This window comes from Agelaius tricolor, unplaced genomic scaffold (genome assembly GCF_023055355.1).
Source record: "Agelaius tricolor isolate 1412-34295 unplaced genomic scaffold, bAgeTri1.0.p SCAF_5, whole genome shotgun sequence".
NCBI lineage: Eukaryota > Metazoa > Chordata > Aves > Passeriformes > Icteridae > Agelaius > Agelaius tricolor.
In genome coordinates, this window is record NW_027269265.1 from 33,077,296 (window position 1) to 33,094,892 (window position 17,597).

Consider the following 17,597-nt stretch of genomic DNA (forward strand, 5'->3'; position numbering starts at 1 on the left):
GATCTTCAGAGTTAACATTTTAGCTTTTCACATTCATATAAATGAAAATCAGGAGTGCATCAACTTCTGCATTTGTGCAGCACCTCTCTTACAGTAAAGATTAAATAGCTCAGGCATTAGACAATTCTTTATAAGCTTTAGATGGTGAGGGATGTGCATACTTTTTTTAAAAAGTAATTTGTCCTTGGCACTACTTGGACTTGAGTTTTTTCTTTCCATTCTGAGGATATGATGGTTTTGTGATTCTTGATGAGGTCTGTTCCCAAATGTGTGGATAAATAAAATCAGCTGGTGTGAGAGCAGAACCTGACTGGAATAGCCTTTAATTGAGGACTAGATTACTTCAGAGAGATATTTCAGTGTGCCTCAAAGTGTTAATTAAATAGTTATGATTATGTTTATATGCTAATGTAAATAGGAGTTTTATTGACTAATATATTTCCCATTCTTATATGGTTTCAGAAAACTGTCCCAGTTGCTCTTCGGAAGGAAACTGAATTTTTGTTGTTCTTGGAAGAGCTACAGAAAGATGTCTCTGAGGAAGTCCTAAAGGTGAGCTGATTCTATGTCCTATTTCTTCTTGTTCTGCAGTATGCCCAGCTTCATCAGATCGAAGTTAATGTTTCCTGCTAACTGCCTGAGATGTTAATGTGTTATTAATCTTCTAGGCAACTGAGAGAGAGTGTAATTCAGATTCCTTTGTAAAGTTAATCTGTGCCTGCAAGTGATTTCTCTGGCTAGAGTGGAGGCTGCAGGCAGGCAAGGAACAGGTTTTTCTACGTGCCTTTTTTAACACACATCAGTCCTGACTGCAGCTGCTTCACACAGCCTTCAATCCATAGGCACCTGTAATAATCATAAACCTACAACCCACTGAGAGCCAAAATAAACTGTAGTCAGTAAGCACATTTTAAATGTATGTGTATTTTTTTTTTTCTTTCTTCGGTGATCTTAATTTTCATCTCCTATGCACCCTTTTTCCCCCTTCTGGAAGTTTTTGGATGCTCTGCTATTACTGCTGACGTTGCCTAGGTATTGGTATGACATGTGTTCTGAGGTCCAGGATCCACTTTCTATTATTAATTAAAATATGCAGGCTGATTTATTTGAGAAGTATGTGGAAATGTGCAAAGATGGATTTATATCAAAAGCAAGTATAGAGCAGAATATCAGCAAAGTTGCAATCTGTAGAACTGTCCTAATTCAATGTTAGTTACAACAGATTTGGATCTGATGTGGTGTGTGAAATGTCATAAGATGTTACTTCTAGTTCTACAGATTGTAACTCCTTTAAGATACTCTTTTTTGGTTTGTCTATATTTTAAGGGGAAAATGAACTTACTATATTCAGGGGCTATTTCAGCTTAGGAAAAGTTGTTCAGTATTTCACTAAAGATACAGAATTAGCAATTACAGGATGAAAGCAAGCAAAGTATACTTGAATGTTGATTAAAATAAATCTGCTTGAAGTCTGTTAATGAATAATGAAGTCTGTGGGTGTTGCCATCTCACCTCTGAGGTCATGAATGATTCCACCATTGTCCACACTATCCACCAGTGTTGCATAGAAACATGAGATTCAACAATCTCATATCTTTGTCATGATTTCTGTCAGAGGCATGTTGGTAGGTAGAGTTACATTTTGATCCAGCAAATAATATTAAAAAAAAGGTATTGTGGTCTTGTTTTCTGTTCTCATTCTTTGTGCACTCCATCCACCTCTCCCCTATGTAATCTCTGAGGTGTCTCTTTGAGGTAAGGGCAGCACTCACATAATTCTAGGAGTGCCAAAAGTACTGCTTGAGTGCTATTCAACTGGCTTGTCCCTCACCTTCCTAACTCTTATTGGGTGGGTTAATTGGGTTTTTTTTGTTTGTTTATTTTCGCCTTCCCAGTTCTGAAATTGTAGGTTTGCTTCTGATAGGTAGAAAAATTATTGTTGCTTAAGAAAAGTCTATGAGATTGCTTCTGAATCTTTTGGCCAGTTTTAATCAGATTTTAAAAATTCATGAGGATGATATAGTTGGTAGATAGATGGTACAAATCTGTAAAAGTAGGAGAAAAAAAACCCCACACATCATTATGCTCCTAAAGAACTACCAAGATACAGTTACATTAGGATATTGCTTAGAGGTAGAGTATGGCAGTGCTTCAGCCATCCCATAGGGACTGCTGTGGTTCCTTGCTTGTATGTGGTCTTTATAGTGTACTTGTGTTTTACAGGATTCTTTGTATTTTGTTACATATTGAGGCATATCCACTCTTCTAGGAAAGATATTGGACAAAGTGGACCATTATTAATGGATTTCTGTAGTAGTATGGTGTTTCCGAATTGATTTATCTGCTTGCTTTCAAGTTTCTTCTATTTTTTTAAATAATTAATTTAATATATTAATGTAGTCTAAAAGGCTTACTCTTTTATTATTTTCCTACCAGGAACTGTTTGAAGCATTTGAGTGCACACAGAACAAGGCCATCACAGAGAACAAAAGAAGAGATGACTGTTCTCACAAATTCACTTTGGATGTTGTTTCAGCTCTTCGGAAGCTTTTGCTGCAGGCTCCCCAGAGGGCAAAAGCCCTGCTGGAATTCTTCCAGGGGGAGCAAAGCACACAGTGCTCCTCACTCCAGCAGTATCACTCTCTGAAGAACATCTTTGTCGAGTTCCTTTGTGACTCCTTGAAATCTCTGCAGAGGCTTCAGAGCAGCTCTGGGCTTTCAGCTGAGCTAAATCAAAGAGAACTAGTAGATACAATTTATGCTGCTCTCAGTATAGTGACTTTTGAGGTGGAGCATCAAGCAGATGAAATAAAGCACTTATTCAGGGAGCTCTTGGATGTATGCTGGGCTGAGGGGAGCCCACTGAGGGAAGAGAAGCTACTAAACTGTATGTTGAGGAAACAGAGCCATGGCCTGCTAAGCCTCTATAGCAATGTTGTCACAGAAAGAACAAGAGAAAAGTTTTTGTTGTCAAAATCAATACAAAAAGGTTTGTTTCACTTTTTGCTTTGTACTAATCTCCTGTTTACCAAAACTGTTAAGGCATTAAACGGACAAGTAGTCAAGACTGGTTCTCTTTCCTACATTTCTGCAGTCTATGCTATGTTTTGTGATCACTTCCTTTACCACACCTTATTGTGTTCTGTTTTAATCTGCTCAGCATTTCTCTTGATGAAAATCTTGCTTCTAACTTGAAGTTTGATACTCCATATATATACAGTTTTTATTTGTTCACCTCCAGCTCAGGGTCGTCTGTGTTGGAGTATGTTCCATTTCTGGCCAGTAGCAGTTCAGTCACTTCAGTAATCCCAAAATATTCAAACCCCTTAATATTGAAAAAGAAAACTTATGAAACTGGAAGGAGCTGTGGAGAAGGCTGATACCCCAGCAGGAGGGAAGATGCACTTTGATACCTGCTCACTTGCCAGAGCCCAGCTGTTGGTTTTGTACCAACCATGGCTTCACAGCCTCTGTCTAGCTGCTTGTGACTGGTGCATTTAGTTGTAACTCAATCATCCTGATGGGTCCCTTCCACCTCAGCATATTCTGTGATTCTTTGAGGATCTCAGCTGAAGCCGAATGGCAAGTGATGCCCATGGCCTTGTCAGTGAAGTAGCAAGGAGGGAAAAGCTAGGATGCCTACCTTTTTTGCTCCCCTCTGTTCACTGTGGTGTAAGCCAGTGGGGTTTGTATCCTCACTTCTCCTTTCACTTGTAGATGGCTGAAGGGAAGCTCAGGCTGGTGTGGCAGACTCTAGAAATTCTGATAATAACTACAGTTAGTGCTTCCTCGTGGGGAAAGAGAAATGGAGATCCACATATCTTCACTCTCATTGGGAGTAGTTTGGGTCTCACTTTGCACAGATCTGAGAAGTTCCAGTGCTGGACAAGTCTTTGCTAAAGCCCTGCATAGTGCAGTGTCTCGAGCACAAGTGAGAATTCATGCAACTCAGAGATAAGGGTGTGCTTGGCTAAAGAAAGTCAGTGTGACCTGAGCTGGTGCAAACAACCTGTGTGCTGACCAGGCTTTTGCTATGTTAATGATTGTCAATACAGTTTTTCTGGTTTTCTGTCTGACCTCTGTCAAATTTCTTTGCTTGGTCTTCCTGTTACCCAGTAGTAACATGTAACAGCTGGTTAGTAAATGAGGAAATACTGAGTGTTTCTCAGTTTAAAATAACAGCAGTTATGCTTCTCTCAGAGGTAACTGGAAGGTAATCTTGTTGTGGTGTTTTTAGGTTCATCTGAGCAGCTGGATACTGAGCGAACTGTGATGAGGTTGTTCTCAGATCCCAAAGAAGCTCCTTCTTGGAAGACAGCCTATTTCTACTGCTTGAGCAGCAGCAAGCACTTTCTGGAACAGATTCTGGTACAGCTGTAAAATCATTAACAGGGAAACCCAATGGAGGCTAAAGTCAGTCCCTGTGTTGAGCATATCTCAGTGGTGCACAGCAGCATTTTGTATTCAAATAGTGTTTGCCGGGGGTGATGACTAATAGGAGCAAGGAGGTAATGGTGATAAGTCCCCTACTTCCAGCAGTGCAATAGAACTGCTGGTGAGATTTTTGGAAAAGCTTATCTGCATGCAGATTGAAGATTAAATCTTCAGGGTTTAAGTCTCATTTTCTGCTTGTAGTTTTGTTGGATGCAAGATTTACCTCATGACCTTGAACTTGTTGCTTTCTAATGCTGGTAGACTTGGGGCATTGAGAATAGTTTGCATGGTAAAATTTGTGGTGAAAACAGTCTGCTATGAATTAATTATTTTTATGTAGGTACATGGATAGGAGAAATAGAATACAGGCAGGTGGTCACTGTTAAAAAGTGTGAGGTTTTAAGTTTGAGCATGTTTCAACTTTTGCATAATGTGCTTGTAGAAGTCTTTTACATTATGTCCTTGGCAGAAATGTAATAAATAGAAGGAATGCCAAGATGGTATAGAGTGGAATGTGAATTGGTTCTGCAGTAAGCATTTGAAAAACGGTGTTTTTTTCCTCATGACATCCTTACTAATGAGTATTCTGATGGCCTGGACAATATAAGTTTAGGGAAGTTCAGGTGCAAAACTTCACTATTTTAGTGAAGCTGATATTGAAATGGCTACTTCCTTACATAGTCTGCCAGGCATTATGGGTCTCCACATTTTGAAAAAATTAATACTTCTTTCTTTTATTTTCTAGGTGACTGCACTAGCTTTACTAAAAAGAGAAGACTACTCGGGCCTGAAGAGCTTGTTGAGGAGAGAATTCAACCCTCTTAGCCGCCTCCTGGTGTTGTTAGGATGGACTCATTGTCAAAGCTTGGAATCAGCAAAAGCATTGCTGTGGACTCTACACAAAACTCAGGTAAATTAGCAGAAAGCAAGTGGTAGTCTCCCAGTCTGAGTCCAAATAATGCAATTTGTTTGCAAAGACAAGTAAAACCGGGGAGTTTTCAGTGAGAATGTCAGTCTTCCTCAAGATGGAATTGAAAAAGCTAAGATATTACAGTCATATGCAGGTAACATTATGTAGGGACACTTGCCTTTCTTCTGATTTCTTGGCTGTGAAGACAGCATGACTGCAAAGGAGACTCTGAAAATTTCTCTTGCATAAACTCATAAATAGCCTCTGCTGTTAACATGAGCAGCATAAAGAGAAAAGACAGCAGTGTTTGTTGATTAGTTTTGAAAAGAGCTGGGGCATCTTTCTTTCATGTAATTTCCTTCAGTGAGTCATCCCTGGGTAGTGACTAGTTCAGGCCTGAGTTTAGCAACAGGGTGGCTTGGAAATTCCCCATACTCATTCTCAAAGCAAAATGATAAATGACAAGTGCTGTGAGTGAAAGATCCACCTTGTTTGGGGGCAGTCTTCATCTGTGCAAAAGACATGGGGCTCTGAAGGTATAGTTGCACTTCAGATGATGCCTGCTGGCTGGCTTAGCTGTCAGAGGTGGGGAGATGAGGAGCCTTGTACTGCTGGGTCGCAGTGCAGACCTAAGCTGGTACTGCCTTAAGGGAGTTACTTTCTTGGTAATACACCAAAAGTCTATCCCGTAGCTTCTGCAAAGTTAAACTCTTAGGTCTGATTTTAGCAGGCAGTCATCTGTAGTAGAAAAGCAAGTGGGAAAGGAGAATAACAATCTGCTACCCAGTATGGCATCTTTCAAGTACATGATTAGTTCTAGAGATTACCTTTAGACTGTTACTAAGAAGCATTAATTTGCATTTTATAAGCTTTTCTTGAACAGGGGTGTAGCCACCTTTCTATGATCTGTAGATGTGTCAAGGGGAGGCTGACTGACTTTTATGTTCTGTCAGAATTGCCCTCCTTTGCTGTCTTTAATAAATCCAGCAGTTTTCTGTATTTGAAATTTATTACTAGGTAAAGTCTTGCAAACAAACGTGTGACACATGATTCTGCTGTCTGGCTGGGGGATTTGTTGTAATGAGATTCTTTTTTTTTGTCTTTCCATTTAGGATCTGTGCAATGATTCAGTATTGAAAGATTTTTGTGATGGGCTGTGGACTCATGTGGAAGTTCTTGAATGGTGCATGCAGCAAAACAGGTAAAATGATCAGAAGGACTTCTTCCAAACTGTGCTGCCAAATCTACCTGTTAAGTCAGCTTACACATGCAAATAGAGAAGGCATTATTTTCTTGGCTAATCATGTAATAGTGACTGTATATACAAGCTCCTGAAATATCTCACGGGTTGCAGTTATACTCTTTGTTTCTCTTTTTAATTGCAGTAGTTTGGTTCAATCAGAATTAGAGTGGGAGTTACATCTTTAAACATGGCTGAGACTTAAATCTGTGTCACCTCTTTGTTCTCTCTTGTAGTATTACTGTCCCAAGGAAAGTTCTGTTGCAACACTTGCACAATCTGGATTGCCACACTGCGGTGTATTCTCTGCATCATCTCACCAATCTTCTGGCACTGAATGAAGATGATGTTATTGAGCTTCTTCAAAAAGTTCCTGCCAGAGACCAGCAGATGCAGGGTAAATGTGTAGGGTTGTGAGAACACAGAAAACTCACAATCTCTTGAGCATGTATGTTTAAGACTTCTGCCAGGATTTGTTCTCTTGACCTGCTTCTGTAATTGTGGAAGATACCAGTTACTAGCTCTTTTGTGGAAGAACTCTAGAGAGCATATGGAAACTATTTTAGAAACCTTTTGGGGAGTAAATTATCTTTCAAGAAGGAGTTGTGAGATCTCTTTGATCTCACAAGGACAGATGTCTGAAAGAGCTTTTTCAAGATGGTAACAAGACTTTGCACATGCTCATGATACATGCTGCTCATTGTAACTTCTGTGCTATGTAACACCTTTAGTTTGAAAAAGAGGTGTATAGTTTGTATTTCATTGCTCTTTATTGAAAATCAAAGAGCAAAACCAGATGAAATTGACAATATCTTGTACTATAACATCTTAATTTTTGAAGGAGATAAAAAGTGGGTTTTTAAAATTCTGATATTAACTGTTACCAAATTTAAATTTAGTATTTAAATCAGTGAGACTTAGCTACAGCCTGTTTTACATTGCTCCTGCCTCACTTCTCTCATGTTCCAGTTGGGTGCCTAAAATACCTGCAACAGTTAAACACATCAGATCACTTACAAGTGACTGTCTTTGGTCACACCTTTGATTGCATCCTGTGTCCAGGTTCAGCTGCTGCAATTTTAAAGCTGTTTTCTGATGGGTCCTCTTGATAATGATTATTAAGCTCCATTTTCCTGCGTGCACTAGAACCTAAGAAGCTGCAGTATTTGTGGCTAATATTTCTTTTATGTTTGTGAATTTGGACATGTGCAATTGCAACCTAAATTGCATGGAGAGCTCCCAGTGATGGATCTTGCACAGATTTTTTCAGATTACCTAGTGGGAAGCAGGTTTTCCTCCTTCCATATCATGTTGTTGTGATGTTGATTTCTATTCCTACTTCTACAGGTTTTGGTGTTAAAATTATCATGATACTTGTCGAATAATCTTAAAAGATGTAGGAATTGAGACTCTGTATAGATCCTTATTTTCAATGTCCTGCTTTCTGAAATTGTTTTGTTGTTGCTGTATGGTGGGTTTTTTTAAACAGTTCTTACATTTGAATTATTTTCTGCTTAAATTCTGTCAAAGCCTTTCAAAAACAGGAAGAGGCAGTCCCATCATATCTTCTGGGAGCTGCATGACTGTAGCAAAAGAACTCTAGCCGCAGTTTCTCTTCTTTTTTTCATGTCGCAATAATTTATAGAAATAATTAATGGAAGACAAGTCCTCCTTCTCTTTTCAATCCAGCAATTATTGCAGAATTCAGATCATTCTATAAAAACACAGCTTAATAAGATCTCCTTTAAAATAATCTATTTTGAGCCTTAAAGGGAAGAGAGGAGTCATAAACTTTGGTTTTGTCAGATGTAATGATGTTAACAAGCCTTTTCCTCCCATCACCCCACATGCTTCCCCTTCTCCCCCTTCTTTTTAGTACATATCTGTCAGCTGCAGTAGTGAAACCAGGGTAGTGGCAAACAGTTGAGTTCAGGCTGTGCAAAACACTGGTTTTGATCAGTCATGGTGAACAGCAATTTCCTCATGAGTTACAGTATTCAAAAAGAAGGTGTTAGTATTTCTGGCATAGGAAAACCAGTGCTATTAGTTAAAGGATTTTTCTTCAGTATTGGTTTAAGGAAAGTCTAAGTAAAGGAAGGGGATTGATTTAGGTACAAACACTGACACAGACTCAACTCAATGCATCCAAGGTTTTCCACATGTGAGGCAAAAGTGTATTAAACTTGCTTTTGATTACCAGTATCTGTTATAGTATCTCCAGCTAATTATTTCTCTTTTCCAGAGTATTGTATTTATCAAATCTCTAGCTTTACCTGCCTGAAGTCCTCTTAAGGCAGTGGTATTGAGAGGTATTTGGGTATTTAGATATTAGTGTAGAGCTTCTGGGCAACAGTAGAATTTCAATGGCCATATGGGTTCTTCAGAGGATTCAGATGTGGATGTCTCCTCAGTTCTGTCTGCTCTCTACATTTCATTTTCCATCACTGTCACTGCTTAGAATGGCAGTGATAGGGAATAACTGTTTCCATCTGTTTGTGCTCTCAGTCCTTTTGCTTTGGCTGTTCCATAGTTCAGAAAAGTTCAGACTAGTGCTTTTCTTTGCAATTCTGCTCAAACTTTGTGGAGGACAGTGCTGAAATAGTTTCTAGGTTAGGTAGTTCTGTTCAGTTACAGAATTTGGATGTGGACATTGTCAGTACCTCATGCTTTGTACCTATGCTTTGTTTAAAAAAAGATAACTTGGCACATGCTTTTCCTGCTTGACAGCAGGTAGAGGGACAATTCATTACTTGTATGAGAATACAGGACAGTGGATTCCAAGCACTAATTTAACACTGTGTGGTTGTCAGGGCTTTCTTTTTTTGTTGTGGGGTTCTTTTAACCTTTTTACCGTAGATGAATAATTCATCTAAACTCAGCATAACAGAATATATGACACTATATTGTGTTCCTGGGTGAAGGGGATGATGATGTGATTTTTACAATTTGAAGCTGTCCTGTTCTCTTGTACTCGGAAGGGATCATGTCTTGGCACGTGATACCTTTCCTTAAAAATACCCAAAGGGGAAGAGAAGTGTGTGCAGTACTGCTCTAGTTTGCATTTATCATAAATGTATGAAGGAAACTGTGGGATTGACTTCTTCTTTAGTCAGTTGCAGATTGTGTTTGATCTATTGTGTCAGCCACTGTGAATCAACCATGATATGTATTTATTAGTACAAATCTGAAGAAGTGGTGGTACTCTATTCTTACTACAGTCATAGACTGTCTACATTGTTTCCCTACTCATCTACTGTGTACTATAACACAGAATTCTATGATGCTGAAATGAAGCAGGATTTGCCCCTCTGTTACAAATGCAGCAGTACAGCTTAACCACACACTGCTAATGAGAGTCATTGTGAGGGATTTTGGTCATTCTATGCTGTAGCCAGGTCCTGCTACACAAGTTCACAGAAAATTTCATTTTTAGAAGGGGATCCAGACCTGACTTTTCTGTGCCCATCTGTTGTGGGTTGTGTTGTTTGGGCTTTTTTTCCAAAAGTAATGGTGAGATAGATCAAAGCTGAGACAAAAACAGCACTGGGGAAGAAAGACTGGATAACTATCACTCTGCAGGAACTGCAGGAGAAAATTAACTTGTTTTCTTGTTTACCTCCTACCCCATCACCACCCTGATTTCGCTCCACAGCAGCCACGCTCCCTAACACCCTGAGTCAGCAGCGTAACCTGGCCCTCTTCAGAGCGTTCTGTGCCATGAAGTACGCAATCTACGCTCTCTGTGTGAATTCACACAGGCATGCCAGGTGCAAGGATTGTGCACACAGCCTTCTTGGTGATGTCCCTGAGGATGCAACTTCTGGAGAACCAGCAGGTGATTGGCCTCCTTTCTCAGGTTCAGTAGTGTGTGCTTCTCCATGCAATTGCTGGGCTCTGAATTATCACTTAGTATGGGGATAATGTTGTACCTTGTGTACATATGGTATTTTATTCAGTGGCCTATGGATGCTTTCCGAGCAAGTATAATGGTATTTCTTTGAGGTGTTGTTATCTTTAGTAATAATAGATATTAATAAGCTACCAGCCTTGTTTTAAAACATTTAAGGCAATTGTACAAAAAATATAGTGCTAAAAGGAAGTGATACTAGATATAAGATCTTAGTGACAGATAATTTTATAAGAGCTTATGATTTCCCAGAGCTGAAACTGATTTAATGGCTAGAATTGGTGGAATCTGAATTTGCACATCATTGAACAGAGCTGTAATGGGCATTACTCAGAGGGAGGAGGCACACACTACCTTTCTAAATGTAAAATGTTGGACATGTACTTACTTGGTTTTTGAAGGAATGACTGGGTCTGAGCCACTGGATTAGTTCCCCTTCTGGGATTTTCTTAAAAGGCACAAGTTGGAGCAAGGAATCCCTGAAAAATGTAGAATAAATGTTCTTTATTTTTGTTTTTAATTGTCCAGATTGCTCTTCAGTATTTCCTCAGCACATTGCGAAGTGTCAGCAGTTCTTAAGGAGTGTTCCCATTCCTCTGCGCCTGGAGGTTTTGGAGAATATTTTCTCCTTGCTTTTCATTTCCTATAATGACCTCTATACTGACACTCCTCTACCTGAGGACTATGCAGAGGATGAAGACCTTGACAAAAAGTGCACTACTCTGAGTGTAGAAGGCAGTGACAGTCGGCGGTCTTCCACCATGCAAAGTCCAGAACACCCAACAGAGGCTGAAAAAAAATCAGAGAAGTCTCTGCTGGCTGCACAAACACTTCACACAGATACCCGAGATCTTTGTGACTCTGTGTTAGATGGGAAAAGCTGTGAAACCTCTAAGCCAAGCTGCCTGGATCTGAAACACTTCACCAGTGGTGTTACTGGATTTTTAGTGGATGATGTGGCCATGGAGGCCTTCCTCACATTGCTTCTCAACCACTTGGAAGAAATCCAGAGTTCTCTCCCGTGGGACTCCAGTAATGTGCTTCGTGAAGAGCTGGAGCTTGTTGAGTGCTTGAATCTTTCTGCAAGCAGAGATGCCTTTGGAAGTCGCGTGTTACAGTTTTCCAAATACCTTTCTGAAGCTCACTGGCGATACAAGGTGGTGATGAGTAACAGAAATGCAGGTAGGCTTTGTATTTGGCACTTTCTGATATGTTACAGCTGTCCAGACAGTGATCTCAAGGCTAAATTCTGTGAGCATCTCACTGAGGGAGCACATTTTGGCAGATACTGAGAGAGTGACCTACCTGGAGACACCTGGTGCTTGCACCATTTTCCAACAGAAGTGATCTCTATTCTAATCAGAAACTTTGGGTCATTTTCTCATTTCCCTCCCCTTTGTGATGCACTGCTTCTGTTTGCCTTTGTCCCAGCCCTTTGTCACAAATCACACTGCAATGATATGAAGGGACATGGTGGTGTTGGATCCAGTGCAAGCCAAATAGTCTCAGCTTGTTCATGGACAGTGTTGATCTAGCCTAGTCTGGAAACATGTTAGGAAAATGTGTCAGAGGAGGTTGTGTTATTCTGGATGATTGCTGAAGTAGCTTGAACAACACATTCAGGAACCTGTTTCTCACCCTTCTCCATAGCCCATAACTTGCTAGCCTTACTGCTATGAGGTTCTGTCTTGTATCATGTGTAGCTTATTGTGTATCTCAGACTATGTAAGCTCCATGTCCCAAGAAAGACTTTGCAGTTCTGGACCTTAAATATAGCAAGTTTCCAAACTTTTGTTCAACTGTTTGTCAAGTCTCCCTCTATAAAGCTACTTGATAATGTTTTTGTTTAAATATTTCACAGAACATCAGCTTGCAGCCTCCAGGAGATATTGCTCTTTAATCAGGTGCTCCAGCTTGAAGAAACGAAGTAGATATCGGAGGTACAAGACAGGTGGGTTGAAAAAGTGTCTTGGAGAAGGCACTTCTGAAATGTGCATAATTTTCCTGTGCTCATGGCTGAATGCAATTACATTTCATGGCCTAGGAGTAGAGAACTAGATTTATTTCCTTTAGTTTTCTTAGTGGTTTGAAGTGTCAGTCCAGTTCCACTTGGATTGTTTTCTAAAGCTCATCTGCACAAATAACTTCCTTCCAAGAAGAATAAATTCTTTCAATCAAGTCTGATTTGGGGCAGGGGAGTGCTTCAACTACAGTACTGATTTTTCCCTTTCTCCCCTATTTCCAATGACTGTTCAGTATATTTTCATTCCTGTTGTGGTATTATCTAGGATGTGAATTAACAGGAGTCTGTGGCATACATTGGCAGCTTTAGGAGAAAGCTGTGTTCCTCACCTTTTTTCTACTGAGCCTTTGAAAGGCATGTCTGGTTTTGGAGTGGCATGTTGGAAAATAACAAGCTTCGAAGTATCTGACATGAGTCACTGATTGGCCACCCAGCATAGTCTCTAAGCCTACCATTTTCTTCAAATCAGCAGTTTTTGCCTTTATCATAGATGTCAATGGTGGCTCATTTACAAGATACTCTTGAAGATCTCTTGAGGTTGCTTAATCTGTTATTTGCAGTAAGTTTTAATAAAAGTGCATTTAATGTGCTGATTTTGATTTTTTCCATTTTAGATGGGAAAGAGGGAGCATCCAGTCCATCATTAGAAAGCACAAGTAGCGAGCTAAGCACCAGTACCTCAGGTAATAAGCCACAAAAGTAGTATTTCTTTGTCTTTTTAATGTGCATGATGAAGAATTTGCTTAAGTAGTTAATGTGAATTACTGCTGTGTGCAGGACAGAATTATATCTTTTCACTTCTCAGAGCTCCCGTTTTTGGATCACTCTTTTGTAGTCAAAATAACATGTATCTTCTTATGGAATAAGAGAATTAGATTTTTCTTGGTATCTTTGGCTTGCAGGAAACAGTATGCAATCAATGTAGTGGTCTGCAAACCATCAAAAAAGCTAATGAACTGATAGTCGTGTAAGCTAAGACATGCTTAGGCATGCTGGAATGATCTAATAGGTCAGATGCTTTAGACTTCTCCCTTTGTCCATACTGAACCAGTGCCTAGCACTGTGTGCACATTATGTAGCTCCTGAAAAGTGTTACACAGGGATGAGATCCAAACTGCAAATTCTGACCAAATAGTGAAATGTTATGAGAATTTCTAACAGGATGTTTATGTTAACTTCTTTACCCTAAAACTTGCTTGCAACTCTGCTCCTATATTTTTGTGTTAAATATGTGAAATGCTGTTATCTGCTAGGTGGCTGTTACTTGGTGAAATGTGTTTTCCCTAATATTATACTGATGAATTCTGTCTTGCAGAGGGAAGTACCAGTAGTGTCCCTGGCTTGAGTGATTTGGAAAGCAGGGCAAGACCACGTCAGCAGAATTCCCTCATTCCTATGATGCTTTCCCCACCAGAATCACTGTTAGTTTCTTGTGTTTTGAGAGGGAACTTTGTGGAAGCCCACCAGGTAAATAAGATGCATGTATTTCAATTTTTGAATGAAATTCCTGCTTCTTCTGCATTTAGCAAACATAGAGCTTCCAAGTGAAAGAATCACTTCAGAAGTAGAAGCAAGTAGAAGGAACAAAGATATTCCAAACCAACATCCCATGGATGCAGGGTTTTTTCTGCCTTGTTATGTGAAAATGTTTTCTCTACACCTGGGTTCTCAAAGCATGCAAATGTTTGATGAGAGCTAGTCAAGCATAGTGTTTCAACTGACTGAAGAATAGAGAGATCATGTGAAGTCTCATGAGGAAGCAGCTTTATTTGAACTATTTTATTTAATCCGTTTTTCAAAACCATGGCACTCTTCCACTTGTAACCCTGGTAGAAACATGCAAAGGTGTTCCTTACCCAGAGCAGTGATTATTTTCATTTGAAGGAGGTATGTTTTGAGACTAAATTTGTAGTATTGAGAACAGGCAGAAAGACTTGCAAATTGACAGTCCGCATATTTGTGATTCTTTGCTCCCTCACAGCTGTGCGTACCTTTCTCTGTGTGGCTTTTGAGATGATGCTCTGAAAAAATATCTTGAGGTGCATCAATGAGTGGATCTTCTGTCAAAATTGTGACCTGGCTGGGTTTTGAATAGCCACACTGGAGCAGTTCATGTCACTTAAACATTGCATTAACATCAGGTTACTACTCAGTCAATTAGTTCTGTTTGACAACAGGCATGCCACTTCATCTTCTCCCTATTTACAGGGCCAAAGGAGCATTTTGTTTTGCTTTGTTGCCTTGATTTTCAGTATCACCAGTGATAAAGCATTCAAGTTTGGTTTGTATTCTGTTGTTGGTTTCTTAGTAGGTTGGTTGATTTTTGGTTGTTGGTTTCATGCACAGCTCTGCTTAGCTACTTTGTGTTTAAATTTTGAGAAGGTATTCCTTGCTGAATAAGAATTTATTTGAAATGGTCTGCTTTGGAGGCAAACTTGATAGATATCTCTCATTACATAGTGTATTGAAATTGTGGAGAGTCGTTCTGAAAGGTGCGGGTTATGAAAAATAATTCAGCCCTAATCCTGCAACAAATAATAGATAAGCTTTATAATAATAATTGAAAAACATCTCTGAGGGTCTTTTTTTTCAGGCACTTAAAACTCTTTAGGAGAAAACCACACCATTTCAGCCTGTTGTGTCTGTGGAGATGTTTTTCAGTTAAAGTATTTGTTTTATTCCTTTGTCTCCTCTAAAGCCCCCCCCCCAAGCTTCTTGACCTTTGAAAACTTCATTTGATTACATCTATTGTTGTACATCTATTTAATTACATCTGTTGTTACTTTTGAAAGGTGGCTTTGATGTTTAATCTGGAGACTTCCCCTTGCTATGGTGAGTTGGTTTTCATGGAGCGTTACCAAGAGGCAGTACGAGAAATGGCGAGAGTGGAGCACAATATTGAGAATCAAGCATCAGATGGCACTGGAGGCATCAGGAAATCTGGCAGTGGCCGTTCAACACTGCAAGCTATTGGGAGTGCAGCAGCAGCTGGTAAGGACTGGGCTTTTTGAGTTCTCACAAAGGGTTGGGGAGAAGTAAAAAGTCAAGAAAGCAACTTGAATAATGTCAAAATGAGTGTAGTGTTTGTTCAGAAGTGTAAGTGGTGGTTCTTTGAGTTAGAAAGAGACTATAAATGCTGAAAATTTGCTGTTGATGCCCAATTAGCTGCATCCATTCTACGGTAATTAATTGGTCCATGAAGCAGGCCACATATGGAATTATTTTCTATAAGGATTAAAAAATAGTTACCCATTACAGGATCTGATCTAGTTATGCTGTTAACCAGTGTTTGTGTGTTTTTGATGACACCTGTAGGTATGGTATTTTATTCCATCTCGGATGTTACTGATAAATTGCTTGCAATCTCTGGAAGTCTTGCTCCTACTCTTCAAGAAAACTTCTGGATCAGAAACATCCAGCTGGAGCATACTGATCCTCTGCGAGAAGTCCTTGAGGACCTCAGTCCTTCAGCAATGGCAGCATTTGACCTAGCTTGTACTCAGTGCCGTCTCTGGAAGACATGCAAACAGCTTCTGGAGACAGCAGAAAGGAGACTCTACAACAGCCTTGAAACTCGGGGTAGGCTTTTGATTTTTATGTTTATCAGCATGGGCCTGGGAACAGAAAATGCCTCTCTGTGCTGTGTTGTTTGTGCTAACACCCAAGCCTTAATTAAATCTCATTTTGTACTTTCATGTTAGTGTCTCTTTTTTCCACTCCTAACTTTGATTTTGTCTCCCTTTGCACAATGACTTTTCCAGGTCACCGACCTGACTTTGTTCTACTGCACTCTGAAGGTGTCAAGGGTTTTCCAGCAGTTCTCCAGCAAATAAGTAAAATTCTCAACTCTTCCTGCACATCACAAGGTCAATCCAGACCAGGTAGTGTGCTTTGCTGATAAGGCTTTCTGTTGAAATGTGCTTAAATCAAATTCTTGTCTTCTGTTGCAGTGTAAATTTGAACTTTCCATGTTTTAGTTTAGTATTTATAACAGAAAAGGCAAGGGGGATGTGACCTGAACTCGATTCTGAATAATCTGAAATGGTCTGGTTTTTTGTATTATCATACACTTCTGGTTTTGTGGGCCCTCTATGCAAAAAAATTCTTGTGTCTTTGTTACAGTTGTTGTTTTTTTCTCCCTCTTTGTAGAGGTGTCCGATGAGAAAATAGGGAGTCATTTTCGATGCAGTATTGTAGACCTTCTGCAAGCTTGCTACCCGGCCTTGACTGAAGAAAGTATTACTAATGAAATTGTTTTATCACAAAACCTGGATCACATCCTAAAAGCACTGACATGTGTTGAACGTTCTGTGGGTGAGTTATTTTTGTGAACATAAAGACTGATTGATGTATGGATGTAAATTTTTGCTTTGACCTTTCCAGGCAGTTATAAATCCAGTAGTAATGCTCTTTGACATATGCACAAATATATATTTTAAAAATCATAAATGCAAAGGGTAAAATTTAGCTGTAATTCTTATATTTGTTTTCACAGCTAAAATTCTGAATTTGTCAGAGTCATTATTTGTTCTATTTCTATGCAGTCCTAGCAAGGAATTCTTTAAGTATATTTTAAAGCGGCACCTTATAGATAATTTGGTGTATTCTTATTCTTGCTTTTTTATCCTTTTTTTTTTTAAGTAACAAAATGGAGATAAACCTTCAAAACCTTTGTAATATCATAATACCTTCCAATTTTCATAGGACTGTCATAAAACATCTCATCTTTTCCACAGCTGCTTTTTCTTACAGCTCTCTTCATTATATAGTACTGGTGTTTCTCTTCTAGTCACCAAATTTATAAATGGCTTTTTGGTGTTCTTAAAATATTTAATGAGCAAAAATTTAGGAGACCTCTAAGAGCTAAATGTTATGGATGGAGCTCAAGGATTGGTCAGCACCTGTGTTTTAGAATTAATGTTAATGACACAGAACTAGAAATATTTTAGGTCTGCCTTAATATAGTTCTAACTTCTCAGAGCCGTGGTTATCAGTTTAGATGTACTATAGTTTTATTCTGCTGTGAAAATTTCTCTTGGTTTCAATTGAATTATAATGCTCACAGTAAAAATGTCCCTTGCCT

General features: G+C 39.2%; 1 protein-coding gene across 5 annotated transcripts in view; it reads left to right on the top strand.

Moving 5' to 3' along the window:
• ZFYVE26 (zinc finger FYVE-type containing 26) overlaps positions 1–17,597 on the top strand; it is a 48,996-nt gene that overhangs the window by 2,199 nt on the left and 29,200 nt on the right. For 4 of the 5 annotated variants that reach the window (XM_071427102.1, XM_071427105.1, XM_071427104.1 and 1 more), the window contains exons 3-17: positions 463–552; positions 2,437–2,989; positions 4,238–4,368; positions 5,180–5,344; positions 6,457–6,545; positions 6,821–6,981; positions 10,237–10,419; positions 11,020–11,673; positions 12,353–12,442; positions 13,129–13,197; positions 13,830–13,981; positions 15,307–15,505; positions 15,830–16,093; positions 16,276–16,395; positions 16,664–16,828. In XM_071427102.1, coding sequence (XP_071283203.1) covers positions 463–552; positions 2,437–2,989; positions 4,238–4,368; positions 5,180–5,344; positions 6,457–6,545; positions 6,821–6,981; positions 10,237–10,419; positions 11,020–11,673; positions 12,353–12,442; positions 13,129–13,197; positions 13,830–13,981; positions 15,307–15,505; positions 15,830–16,093; positions 16,276–16,395; positions 16,664–16,828 — 3,085 coding nt within the window. The remainder of the gene's footprint in view (positions 1–462; positions 553–2,436; positions 2,990–4,237; positions 4,369–5,179; positions 5,345–6,456; positions 6,546–6,820; positions 6,982–10,236; positions 10,420–11,019; positions 11,674–12,352; positions 12,443–13,128; positions 13,198–13,829; positions 13,982–15,306; positions 15,506–15,829; positions 16,094–16,275; positions 16,396–16,663; positions 16,829–17,597) is intronic. The other variant, XM_071427103.1, reaches the window with a different exon arrangement.